General features: G+C 36.2%; 2 protein-coding genes across 3 annotated transcripts in view; one reads left to right on the top strand and one right to left on the bottom strand.

The window, feature by feature from the left end:
• Nucleotides 1-14,175, bottom strand: part of lrrc1 (leucine rich repeat containing 1) — a 30,132-nt gene continuing 15,957 nt past the window's right edge. For both annotated transcript variants that reach the window (XM_077612932.1, XM_077612933.1), the window contains exons 5-14: nt 11,041-11,097; nt 10,840-10,903; nt 10,324-10,398; nt 9,431-9,575; nt 9,205-9,323; nt 8,538-8,621; nt 6,940-7,055; nt 4,403-4,575; nt 2,878-3,014; nt 1-1,209 (exon numbers count right to left, since the gene is read on the bottom strand). In XM_077612932.1, coding sequence (XP_077469058.1) covers nt 1,051-1,209; nt 2,878-3,014; nt 4,403-4,575; nt 6,940-7,055; nt 8,538-8,621; nt 9,205-9,323; nt 9,431-9,575; nt 10,324-10,398; nt 10,840-10,903; nt 11,041-11,097 — 1,129 coding nt within the window. In that variant the 3' untranslated portion in view covers nt 1-1,050. The remainder of the gene's footprint in view (nt 1,210-2,877; nt 3,015-4,402; nt 4,576-6,939; nt 7,056-8,537; nt 8,622-9,204; nt 9,324-9,430; nt 9,576-10,323; nt 10,399-10,839; nt 10,904-11,040; nt 11,098-14,175) is intronic.
• The window catches only part of klhl31 (kelch-like family member 31), a 33,475-nt gene continuing 28,600 nt past the window's right edge, over nt 9,301-14,175 (top strand). Inside the window, exon 1 of the mRNA XM_077612928.1 lies at nt 9,301-9,345. The gene's annotated coding sequence lies outside the window, so the exon portion shown is untranslated. The remainder of the gene's footprint in view (nt 9,346-14,175) is intronic.

The following is a 14,175-nucleotide window of genomic DNA, read 5'->3' as shown; positions in this document are numbered from 1 at the left end:
TAATGTTGCACTCCTTTTATTGATCAGTGGTTAAAAGTCATTCAGATCTCATAGTTCAAAAATCTCTTCAGAGTTTGTGCAGTTTGATCAAGAAATAATTAAAAAAACAATATTTAATGAACCTGGTCCACGAATTCATACATTATATTACGAGTCCACAAGTGTATGAGCTTGGAGAGCGGTTGACAAGTGCGCTAGAGCGGAAAGTCCGAATCGGCATTTTCAAAGGATGCCTTCATTTCCTTCTGGTGCGAATGTCAGTATACGATTAAACAGTCTACCCTGTATAGTACTCTTGAAAAAGCAGGTAAAGGAACAACTGAATTTTGGCATCCTATTTGAGAGAGATTAACTAAAAAGCAGTGAATTGGATTTTGATACGGATCAAACTTAAGTTATGAACTGTCATACAAACAGATTTCCATAAAAAGGCCATTGTACTCAGTGACAGTTCAATGGACTGAATAAGACATCAGCGAATGAGATTTTGCTCATTCCATTTCGAATTTTAAACAAACGTACCAAGTTCAAAAAGAAAAATTAAAATTTGCTATACATCAATATTTACATCGGAGCTGCCAAAAAGTACAAAAGTATTCACATGAGACTATACAATAATCCTTAAATCAGTAGAGCCAAAACATCCTGCTTCAACGCATCCCCACAATGAAAAAAAGAAATTTACCCAGTGTTTAAAAACTATAGAACAAATACATTTGAAACACGTTGACTGTATTATAGCGATTTAAAGTAATAGTGCAACTACCTAGTGTTTTTTTTCCTTTAAAAAGAGGCATTAAAAATATTACAAAACATCATTTCATATGAGCATTATTGCTGTGGCTGTGAATTAAAAACAGGAAGGCACAGCAGCCCTGAGGGAGGATGAAGCTTAGCAGGCGTTCCAGGGTTCAATAACAGAACGGGAAGGCCACAGCAGGGTTTGTCGGGTTAAAGGAAGAAAAATTAAAAAAAAGGTCGCTGGATTGTGCAGGACGACATGGCGAGACACGGGAGGTAAAAATAAGTCCAAACGGGTAAAAGTATAGGTCACACAGACGTGGTCACATTGTCTGCCGCGTTATTGACCTCGTTTTTGTTGGAGTCCAAGCCTTTGGCAGCGTTTAGGTCATTGCGGAGATTTTCGGCCGCTTTCTTCATCGTTTTCAGCTCGCCTGGGTGAGGAGTGGCCCGGCGCAGTAATGTTCCCTGCGAACAAGACGCCAAATTTGTGTCAATGAAGCATGTGCGCCATTTGCGGTTCACGTAAACAGCGCCTGAGGTCAGAGTGAAAGCGGGCTGGACCGACCAATAGATTGTCAGCATTAAATGGTTTTGGAACAAGAGAAAAGTGGGGGAATACAGTCCCAGGCCTAAAATTTAGGTATCTTATCAATCTGCCTTTAAGGCCCACTTTCAAAGATGTTCAGGCACCAATGAAATAATAGAAGAGTATTCAAAAATAAACAATCAAGGTGCACAAATATACACAACTTTCCAAATCGGACCCCCAAAATTACATTCACATAGGATCTACTGCACGGGTGTCCAAACTATTCCACAAAAGGCGGCAATGGGTGCAGGTTTTTATTTCAGCAGATCCAGCACAGACAATGAGGTTTCTTCTGAAACCAGCGACACCTGACATTAATCACTTGATTACATTTTTAAGACGCCAGATTGGTAAAAATGTATCCTCTTCTTCGGTTAGAATGAAAATGTGCACCCCACTATGGCCTATGAGGACTGGTTTGGTCCTTTACTGAATTGTAAATATCTTACATATATGACCCTTGACCCTACAATCAAACCAGGTGATTAAAACAAATTAAAAGTTTATCATCTGAGATCAAAAACAAGATTTTTCATTTTATTTTTTTATTTATTTTTTTATTCTATTTTTTTTTAATGGTGCAAATGTGTTTATTCTGGCCAGGAAAAACATTTACATTGACTAAGGAAGCTCGCCCGCATGCTAACCATCTAAGCCACAGGTGTCAAAGTGGCGGCCCGGGGGCCAAATCTGGCCCGCCGCATCATTTTGTGCGGCCCGAGAAAGTAAATCGTGAGTGCCGACTTTCTGTTTTAGGATCAAATTAAAATGAAGAGTATAGATGTATATTAAATTTCCTGATTTTCCCCCTTTTAAATCAATAATTGTAATTTTTTAATCATTTTTTTCTGTGTTTTTAGTTCAAAAATCATTTTGTAAAATCTAAAAATATATTAAAAAAAGATAAAATAAACATTGTTTAGATCTATAAAAAAACTGAATATTCAGGGCCTTTAATCCAGTTCATTTAATCCATTTATTAAAAAAAATCTAAATATTATATCTAAAATGGTCCGGCCCACATGAAATCGAGTTGACGTTAACGCCGCCCGCGAACCAACCCGAGTCTGACACCCTTGATCTAAGCCAAGGGTGGCGATCACGTGGGTCTCGAACCGCATGCGGCTCTTTGCTTCTTATCATATTTTGTATATACTGTGGCTTCTTGCCTCCTTTCATGTTTCTTTCATTTTTATTATCTCTAAAAAACACTCAAATTAATCAGGGCCCATTAAAAACAAATACATTATATTTAAACAATTATTTGGCAGATTGGATTTTTTATGCTGCTTCTGATATAAGGTGTGGCTCTTTGACTCTCACAGTTTAAAATTTTGGCTCTTTGTTTCTAACTTGTTTGCCTCCTTTGATTAATGCCATTATATATTACCGTAGTTTAAAAAAATATTAAAAAACAACTCATTAGCGTCGTCATTTGTCACTTGGTCAAAGCAAAGAAAAATATTCTTGTTAAAACAGAATAGACTACTTACTGGCTGCATCCACTTTGACATAGACCTCACCAAGCCCTTCAAATCTCTTACCTTTTCATCTTCCTCCTCATCTTCATCCAAAAAGTGAATGGCGCTAATCCTGTTCATGGCTTTGTTGTCCCACGTGTCATCCGCCATATCCTTCACTAGACTCTCAAGGGCTCCGAAGCGGGTCAGATTATCGGCGACTGCAGTCGGTTATTGACAAAACACAACACAATTTTTTTTAGTCAACATATCAATACTAAGTTATTTGTTTTTGCTCTAATGCAGGTCACCAGTCATTTGTTGTCATTGTATGAATGAAAATCTGCATTAATCTTGGTGGTAATTCTAACAGAGACTGTTTCTACATTTTCCTTGTTAAGTCCTTGGCTGCCATTGACAGCGCTAGACGTCCCAGTCCAAATGGATGGGACGTCAATGGCGCTAAAAGATATAAGCATATCAAAATAAATTTCAATCAATCTGCATCCGTTTGCTTTTTGTCAACTCGCTCGTCACGAGACAGCTCTCAAACTGCCAGATCAGAGTTTCAAATCCCGCTTTAGTCACCAGCTTACAGTGACTCAATCTTTCCCCGTCACCCTCCCCATTGCACCTCATTGACCTGTCACATCTCAAACATCATAATCCGTCTCCCATTTCACTCTTTAGGAGCAAAGAATCGCGTTAAAAACTCAAATGACTTAAATGCGTAAGCAGAGAATTCCTATAAAGCCAGGGAAAAGCTAGTGAGGTGCATGCCGAGCTTTAAATGGAAGCGGGCCAACCGCCGTTAAGCCTCTTTAGCCGTCCAATCGACCGCATTTCTGAGTAACAAAGCCAAGAGAAGCCTCAAGAGATGGCGCAGGTTGTGATCTCTTCTCAAAGGCGCTCTGATCTTATGTAGGATACACTCAGGATCAACAAATTCGACCAAAAAAGATCAAAAGGGAGAGCAAAAAGCATGAATTTAGAGCACGGGTGCATGAAAGAGGAAGATGAGGAGGACTATTTAAAAGTCAGGCGCGGTGAAAGTTTGCGTGTCAGAGCTTGACATAGAAAAAGGGTTACAGTGTAGTGGAAATAGCACATGAAAAAAAGGTTTTATAAGATTGCCAATTTAGATACAAGTTGTTTAAAGCAGTGAATTGATAAATGAGCAACTATTTTCACATTAAATGCTTGAAATTGAATATTTCAAATTCTCACATTTGTACAGTGTGAAAACAGGTTCAAATTCTCAAATTTGTAGAATCTGAAAACAGGTTCCCTTTATTTTTAAAACTAAATATTTGCAAATATCTGTGCGTATTTACTGATATTTACTGATCAAGCAATGTTTGCACATTTTGTCTGTCAGTTTGCAAATAGCTCATTATGATTGGTTACCAACATAGTAATCTTTTTAAATCATTTTTTAATATAAAAGAACAATACATTAAAATATTTTTTTTCCTTTTGTTATTTCAAAAAGATATTTAAAAATAAAAGCTAATAATATACGAACACACACACACACACTTTTCCCCTATATTTACTGTTTGTGTCAGCCTTAGTGTAAATTGAGAAACTTAGCAAGAACAGTATGTACCTTTGTTATCAGACTCGTAGGGTTGTTGGGGCAGCAGCACACACGTGAGAACCTTCTCACCAGAATCAGGGTCTTCATCGGTTTGAAAGGTGAGAAGGGGTTGAGACTGGTTTTCCGACAGCCATAAAGCCTTTAGGCGAAGCGTAGTCAGAGACATTGGTAAGTGGGAAAGCCTGTCGTGTGCACAAGAAAAAGAAGAGACGTCATTATGCGATTATTCGGTGGAGTAAAGTTCTCCGTTTTCTTTATCGTTGTTTTTAAACATTCTCAATTCACTTACGGTGAGTCACTATAGCCAGTAAGACAAAAAGTGTGTGTTCTTGCAAATAGATTACTGATGGATGTGAAAGAATGTTATGAAATATATTGGACAGTCTTTAGCGAATATGTAGCGTGACATAGCTACAAAAATTGAATATATTATACTGCTTATCTAAAGTAGGGTACACACTGAACATTTTCCCTTCTTTGAAATAAAAACCATTAAAAGCAGAGTTTTCAGATGTCCAAATATTGTCCTGTAATGATTGATGGGCATAAGATATTTTCCCACGCCAGCGCTAATATTCTAATTTTAAAAATCCATCTTCTGGCTTGTGTAAGGCCACTAACATTGTTAAAATAGCTAAAAATTGATGCATGTGTTATCTATAAGCCATCTTTTCTTTTTTGCCATGTGACCGTTCTGTCATGTACTATCTAGCACTGCACTACGAAGGATTATCAATTCTGGTTGTGATGTCACAACCAGAATTTCTTAAAAAAAAAGTGGGTCTTTTCTGATGTTTTGTTTTGGATAGAATAAATATGATCTTTTTTTTAAATTGAACAGCCAGATTTGCATGCCAAATTGTATTTTTACACGTAAAATGATATTAGTGCACACATTTTCTTTTTTGATATGTTTAAATTACAGGGTTTCCCTCAATGCCTGATAATGTTGGCCATCGGTCTTTTTTTGTGTTCCCCTCACCAGGCTACAATTGTACTAGTAAAACAAAGTAAAGAAAGGGAGACATTTGTAACAATGACAAGTTAGTTATACAGTTGAAAGCGCAATAGTGAAATCTTTTGGTTGATATCTTAAGCAACCTTTTCCAGCTCTGTTATTGCACTTGCAACTCCTGTCAAATGTATTCTAAATGGCTATCTGCTTTGTTATTATATCTATAAGTCATTTGTCGCCTCTCCCCAAATACAATGAAGCTTCTTCTCAACAGACACGTTAATTGATTGAATTATTGTTCCTCTCAACACAGCTATCTATACAGTGAGCTGACTATGAATGGGCATATTGTTGTATTGTGCAGATTTAATGTGGCCTGGAGGCGTTCCCAGAACAGATGTCTCTGTGGATTAAGTTCAATTAGCATAGAAGGACTGTCATGTTGTACTTTGTGAGATGGTCAAATCGAGAGCAAAATCGATGACAGCAGTTGTAAAGTGCACTTAAAAGAACTATGTGTGTTCTATTTGCGCCTTCTCATAACAATCTTTAATAACTACTTAATTGCAAAGTTTTAGTAGCAACTGAAAGAATAGTTTAACACTTTATTGGGCACTTATTTAACTTTTTGGTTGCTGTTGACGGCGCTAGACGTCCAATCTATTTTGGCTGGGCGATCATCCTAGTCATAATAGATTGGACATCTACTGCCGTCAATGGTTCTGAAATAGAGGTGTTTAACTGTACTCAGTTAAAATGAGTCTATCATTTTCAATGACAGACAATAAATTAAATATTACCAGACACTCAAATGTCATTTTGTTTTTTTGTTTTTTTTAAGTGCTCAGTTCGGTTAATTTTTGGTATAAAAGAGGCAGGAAAAAATACTTAAAATGCCTACATTTTAAATGTAAGCAATAGAATTTGTGTAAATAAGAGACCCTTTTTGGTAATATCTCAAATATATTACACTCCAAGTTCATACAATTAAAACATTAATAGAAATATTGTAACAATTATAAAGTCTTAAAGTGATAAATAAACAAGTCAAACTATAATCTTTGGTTTCTTAGCAACAACATTTGTCATGCTCATAAAGTTTGAAGTGCCTATTCCAGAACCATAAGCATCCAAAAGTTGAGGCATTTTTTTTAAACTCCCACAAGATTTCTGTTCAGCACGTGCCATTTGCTAATAAATTTTATGAAGAGAAAAAAACAAGGCATAAAACAAAAGCATCCTCACATGCGTCACAGGGGTGCTGGAGCCAACCCACTCGATTGACATGCTAACCACCCCCATTGTATTAATTTAGAACATTATTTATCATCTATAAATAATATATAAAAATACATTTTTATAACCATTTCAAATGTGCATAATATAGATTTGTACAGTTGAGCCCTGACATCCACAAATCACATTTTGGACGACAGTTGCATACCAAATGTTAATATTATTGCCTCCATAGCTCAAAATGTGACATCCAGATATATGTGGACAGCTCTTTATTACTTAAATTTACCAAAAATAGCTACTTGCCCTCCATTTAATCATCGTTATTAGGCCCTTACTTAATGAATGAACAGACCTATTTCCAGAAACGTCGAGCACGTGCAGCTCAGTGGCTTGCGACAGCTCTGACGGTATCCTGGTGAGTCGATTCTCACGCACACAGAAGACATTCAGCCCACTGCATCCTCCGATCTGTAGAACAAATACAATAAGCATTCAATAAAACCAGCTTCCGAGAAAGTAAATCAACCAACAATGTTGGTCAGTCAATGAGTGGGGCTTGTATCTGTTTGTACATGCATGAAAAGCTGCTTTTATTCCGACTAGAGAGAAAATTAGTCGCGACTATTCGAACACTTCGTGCCAGAAATAGCATTGGCGATCTAGTCTAGTTAAAAATCAATGTAATGTGACGGTGCAACCCAAAATTAGGGACAATTAGGCCCACACTTGATGAGCCATCTAAAATGACAAGTAATCTATTAATCTGCTCAAACACAGTTCATGAAGTTAAGATTAAATTAAAGTAAAATGCCTCAAAGTGGATTAGTGTCAAAGGTAAACATTCTGGGAAAGACCACACAGAACCAAACTGTCCCATTCAGTTGAAAGCCAGGGAGAGAAAAAGCTCATAAACAATCAATGGGATCCATGAATATAGACCAATGGTCAAGGAGCTTGGAAAAGCTCAAGTCGATGCTGTGTTGTGTGCACCATGGCGACAATGTGAGCGTTGATGTCGAGCAACGGCCGCTTTTGTGAATACAATGACAGTGACGTCATCGTCCAAGCCAAGTGTGCCATTATGTTTCGTGAATCTCCTCGTCATCAAAACACAAGCCCATTGTACAGGAGCCCCTTACACATCACAATAGTTTTACATCAGACCAGCCTCCATTTACACAGACAAAAAAAAGAAAAATGCAAGCAGGCAAATAAACACAAAGAGGTCAAAGTGATAAAAGGGAATTTGGGATGGGAGTCTGTTAAGCGCAGTTAAATTCAGAATATTGATTTTTAGATCAATATTATACTATGTAATAATATGTACAAAATAAAAGAATTCAATTTTTCAATTTTACAGTAAAATTTAGCGCATGTGGATTGTATGGGGCGAGAGTGAAATGAGAAAAACTTGTATTATAAAACAAAATTTTCACAAGATCAAATTGAAAAGCAGATGGTATTACATAATTATGCTCAGAAAATGTAGTCTTTCATTTATTTTTGTATCCATGTGATTTATTTGTAGATTACTTTACATTACATTAAGATTATTGGGTTTGGAATATTATGTCTAATGTATTTGTCATTTTATGTATGCATCGTGCATCTAAATTTAAATTCCTAATTATTTTTAATTGACTGAGAACTCTACCAAAAGCAGGCCGGTGAACGCATCGGCCTCACAGTTCTGGGGTCGAGGGTTCAATCTCAGGTCGGTCCTCACTGTGAAGATTGCATTTGATCACCACTTTCTGGCAATCATTTGGAATTCATAGACGCATAATCACAGACGTAATTATAATTTGACACTATTATACCTAACTGCAAAAAATGCATGCTTAATTTCAAAACTATTGCAAATTTTATTGTCCCTTCAACATTTAAACATTTTAAGGGACGAAGTAAGTCAATATTGTCACAACTATTATTTATATGTTGATGACAAACCTCCTTTGGCAAAGATGTTAGCAGGTTTCGGTCACAGTTGAAGTTAGAAAGCCGCTTTAATTTTCCTATGCTTCTCGGTAAACTCTGTAGATAAATGAAAGAAGACAATTACATGTTTATAACAGAGTATTAGAAATGTTGAATTTTCACTGTATTCTTCCAGCAAAAGACAAAAGACTAACTATAAAAAAGGATGGACTTGTCTTTCATTGAAACATTGTGCCTTATTTATGGATGTCTTTTTAAAAGCTGCAAGTAGAACCAGTGTTTCCTTTATACTTTATCACACAGGTGTTAAAGTGGCGGCCCGGGGGCCAAATCTGGCCCGCCGAATCATTTTGTGCGGCCCGAGAAAGTAAATCATGAGTGCCGACTTTCTGTTTTAGGATCAAATTAAAATGAAGAGTATAGATGTATATTAAATTTCCTGATTTTCCTCTTTTTAAATCAATAATTGTAATTTTTTAATCATTTTTTTCTGTGTTTTTAGTTCAAAAATCATTTTGTAAAATCTAAAAACATATTTAAAAAAATAAATAAAATAAACATTGTTTTAGATCTATAAAAAAAACGGAATATTCAGGGTTTTTAATCCAGTTCTTTTAATCCATTTATATAAAAAAATATCTAAATATTATATCTAAAATGGTCCGGCCCACATACCTACCTGAATCATATTTTCTGTGAGCACAAGTTCTGTAAGACTTTCACAGTTGCCAATGCTCTCCGGCAGGTACGTCAGCCTGTTCTGATCGGCTTTCAGAATCGACAGATTGCGCAGTTTTCCTGTGGCAAAGACGACAATCGGGTAAGTCTTTGATACCGTTTAGAAAAGAGAGCATGTTGTCTGTTTCTTTATACAAAAAATAACTTTATACAAAAAAGAACTTAACCGATGGTTTCTGGTATCGCGTCAATGATGTTCTGTGACACCAGCAAGTCAGTGAGTGCCAGCAGACCTCCCAGCTCCATTGGAAGTCGCTCCACTTTGTTTTCAGACACATCCAAACACAATAGGCTCTTCATACTGCCCATCTCCTGAGGGATTGTTAATCAAAATGTAAACATTTGAAATGAAAACATACTTTCCTGAGAAATAGTCATTGATTTATTCACTCGCATTGACAGGGACTGAACAACAGATCCTTTTTATGTGAATTAAAAAAACAAAAACAAATTTATACTATTTTGGGGGGCATAATTAGTGTATATTTCAGCTGTATCTATTTAATGTAATTAAAATTGTATTAATTTAGTATTTTATTTAATCATTAAAAAAATGGGATTTATAATTTAAAAAAAAAAACAATTATAAATGGGTTCTGGGGGCCACTTATGCCGAACAAACTTTAATATTGTGGCTTAAATAACCCAAAATGAGATCTCCACGAATAGTCTTCAAGTGATTTTTTTTTATTTAAATTACTTTTTTTTTTTAATTGACCACATTTGAACTCTGTTACGTATACTACCACTTTGAACACTGAAACTAAGGAGCCACATCAACGTCACAACTCTTCTGTCTGAAATCTCATTACATAACTTAACACATGGATAGCCATTGACAGCGATAGACACTTTTTTCACTGAGAGGGATAGCAGCATCAATTTCTGATGCACATTACAGATCACACGTGAATTACATTAGCATGTAACAATTCTCAAATCCATTATAGCTGCTTTTTATGAAGTTAAGCCATTTAAAAAAAAATGAATGGAAAAAAAACAGCTACGCGAGGCAAAAAAAACTGTCAAGAACAGAATATAAATTGCACGATGAGCTTACCGCAGGTATTTCGGCCAACTGGTTTCCGTCCAGCCACAAATCCTTTAAACTTACAAGACAGCCTATTGTGTCTGGCTGTGTGTGGGGGAGAAAGAATGCAACAATGGAATTAGTGAGCAAATGGATAAAATGACAACAAAATACAAACACTTGTTTCATATTCATCACATTACAATTCTTTGGCAATATTGCTAATACTGCATTTTCTCTTTGTTCGACATGATTTTATCTTTGTATTTTAGCTCACTAACAAAAATCCAACACAAAAGCCACACCACAGCAGCCTGCATTTGGCTCTTGTGACAGTAAATCACTGACTCACACGATTTTGAGCATAAGATTACACCCTAAAACCCAAGCTGGAAGCAGATGGCTCCCTCCCATCTGCGTGATAAGACGGAGGGAAGCTGTTCTTGAGGAATTCTAATCTACTCCGAAGTGACGACAGCAAAGAAATTTCCAAAACTTAGGCCAGGCAGTCAGTACACATTTCCCAGAATCCACAGAGAAACTTACCAAACTATATAATTCATTATTCCCTAAATCAAGTTCTTCCAGTCTGTGAAGCATGGACAGTGAACTGCGAATAAAAAGAAAATATCTTAAAGTGGATAGAAGGCAGTTATACCCCCCCCCAAAAAAAATGAGTTTGGAAACGTAACATTAGCTCATAAAACTGAATGTGCAACAGGACATCCAAACAGATTTAATACTCACTCTGGGAGAAACGTCAACAGATTTTCACGGAGTTCTAGCGATACCAAATTGGAGAGACTGCAATGACAAGGTAGTGGTTATGCAACACCTACAAATATGTATATACAGCCGATAAATCCTCAGAGTGCTTTTTAAAACAAAGAGAGCGGAGGAATTAAGTGGAGCCGCAAGCAACTATAAAATATCTCTTTGCCATCTTGATGTAAAGAACAGGAAGCGTCACGGAGGCGTGGCCCATCTTATCTGCAAACGACAGTAGCCTAAACAACCGACTGGTTTAAAGGAAGAGCAAAAAAATCTTGCCGGTCATTAAAAGAGCAAAGTACAGAACAGTGTTTATCTTTAGATGGTGGTTATGTACGTCATGTACCCGACTAATGGACACATTTATGATGGCAAACTTTCACTCACGCCACACAGAATTCATCTTGCACTGCCTTATAGAGAGATTCCAAGGGCGTTTGATTATGACGTTTAGAAATGTGAACATTAATGCACGGAAGGGTGTAAAATTTGTAATCAATTGAAATTCCTGGGGGGGAAAATGTCATTCACAGCCAAAAAGAAGGATTTTGAACAGATATAAATAGTCTGTTCATCTAAGCCACCTGTGTCAAAGTCGCGGCCTGGGGGCCAAATCTGGCCCGCCGCATCATTTTTTGTGGCCCGGGAAAGTAAATCATGAGTGCCGACTTTCTGTTTTAGGATCAAATTAAAATGAACAGTATAGATGTATATTACATTTCCTGATTTTCCCCCTTTTAAATCAATAATTGTAATTTTTTAATATTTTTTTTTCTGTTTTTAGTTCAAAAATCATTTTGTAAAATCTAAAAATATTTAAAAAAAGCTAAAATAAACATTGTTTTAGATCTATAAAAAACTGAATATTCAGTGCTTTTAATCCAGTTGTTTTAATCCATTTATTAAAAAAATCTAAATATTATATCTAAAATGGTCCAGGCCACGTGAAATCAAGTTGACGTTAAAGCGGCCTGCGAACCAACCCGAGACTGACACCCTTGATCTAAGATTTTCAGACTACAAGAAGGCGATTTGTGGAGGAATTGAAATAACATTTTACAGGTCTTTTTTAAAGGAATGTTTAAGAATCGATCCCCTGATTGTCTTGGGGCTGATTCATTCCAAACTAGGTAGCCGTAATGAGACATGGATCACAAAACATTCGCCTTAACGTGTTATGTCAGGAGTATGATACTTTTCGGGAACCGAGCGGTCTCAGTTCATTCAAAAGTTGTTCATTTAATTCCAAAGAGACATGGGTAATTGAGTGTAATAATTCAGCAAAATACAATAGATTGTTAATTTGGTCTTGGATCAGTTGAGACAAATGGAACAGTAACCACCATTTATAACCCTTCACACTAGATTTTGGACTCAATCTCCTGTTACAAAACACATTAAATTTGAAAACAAGGGATAATGATTTCTAGGCTCGTTGCATTGCCACATAATTTGATCATTATAGATCATCAACAATTTGGTCACATGTTCTACTAACTCTGCAACTGTTATCAAACTCTTACCATTTATAATCAAAATAAACCACTTCACAGATGACAATCAAAAGTCATTCAAAATCACAGTTTCAAATCAAAACTAAAATGATCACCTAACACACTAAATCTCGCAATTAATGAAACCACTAAAACAGTAACAGAAGACATAATTAGCACCGAACATGACCTTCATTTCCATCTGCAGTGCTCTTTTACAAGAATCGGTGACATTTGACTTCATTTCGATCCTAAATTGACGGCATGAAGAATGACTTCTTTAATCATCGATTTACAGTTTTTTTTACCCCACTTTTTTAATTAATACAATAAATGGAGAGATTTTGCTGGTTTTTGGTTAAACTGCGGGCTTTCTAATTGCATGGTAGCTTAATGAAGTGAAGACTAAATTGTTCATAGGTGTGAAGTAGGACGATATATACGTTAACTAACGTTACAATGCACCTCAATACACCAGGGTTATGATACATCACGATACAATATTAAACATTTTAAAATGTAAATACTGTGTAATTAAAACTTACTGTTGTTTCAGTGCAAATGCAAATGCAGTACAAAACTACCATATAAAAAGGGCACAAAACAGTGGCAATCACCTGTTATCTCACACTTTGTGGATTTCGGGCTGTAAAACAATGTCACATACAGCTAGTAAAATAGCCAAACACTGTGAAAGCTTCATTTTAAATAAAGATGAATGACAAATTATCCTCATAACACTTGCGGCATTTTGTTCATATCCCCTTACAAGACACGCCGAACATTTTGCAGCAGTTGTAGTAGTTGTAGGAACAAAAGCACATTCATATTTTCTTAAAGAAATAACAATAGAATTCCCAAAACTCTTGGCCTCTTGGGCTTGAAAACTAGTTGATGGCGCCATAGAACAAATAAATCAGCATGAAGCTTTGAACTAATTTCCTGCAAAGCTTCATTGCTTCATGAAGTGTCATTTCGCCATCCGTGCTCAGTGTATTCTCTCGCTTCTCATTGGTGAGACAGACAATGTGCCGGTGATAATTATTTCTCCGGTGATCATTTTAGTTTTGATTTGAAACTGTGATTTTGAATGACTTTTGATTGTCATCTGTGAAGTGCAAGTGTTTTATTCTGATTATAAATGGTAAGAGGTTGATAACAGTTGCAGAGTTAGCAGAACATGTGACCAAATTGTTGATGATCTATAATGATCAAATTATGTGGCAATGCAACTAGCCTAGAAATCATTATCCCTTGTTTTCTAATTTAATGTGTTTTGTAACAGGAGTCCAAAATCTAGTGTGAAGGGTTATAAATGGTGGTTACTGTTTCATTTGTCTCAACTGATCCAAGACCAAATTAACAATCTATTGTATTTTGCTGAATTATTACACTCAATTACCCATGTCTCTTTGGAATTACATGAACAACTTTTGAACAAACGGAGACCACTCGGTTCCAGAAAAGTATCATACTCCTGACATAACCCATTCAGGCGAATGTTTTGTGATCCATGTCGCATTATGTCTACCAAGTTTGGAATGAATCAGCCCCAAGACAATATGTAAACCGGGCACAGGATGCTTAAACATTCCTTTAAAAAGACCTGTAAAATTTC

This window comes from Stigmatopora argus, chromosome 11 (genome assembly GCF_051989625.1).
Source record: "Stigmatopora argus isolate UIUO_Sarg chromosome 11, RoL_Sarg_1.0, whole genome shotgun sequence".
In the NCBI taxonomy this organism is placed as follows: Eukaryota; Metazoa; Chordata; class Actinopteri; order Syngnathiformes; family Syngnathidae; genus Stigmatopora; species Stigmatopora argus.
The sequence above is the reverse complement of the archived record's forward strand: the minus strand, read 5'-3'. Positions and strand labels throughout refer to the sequence as shown.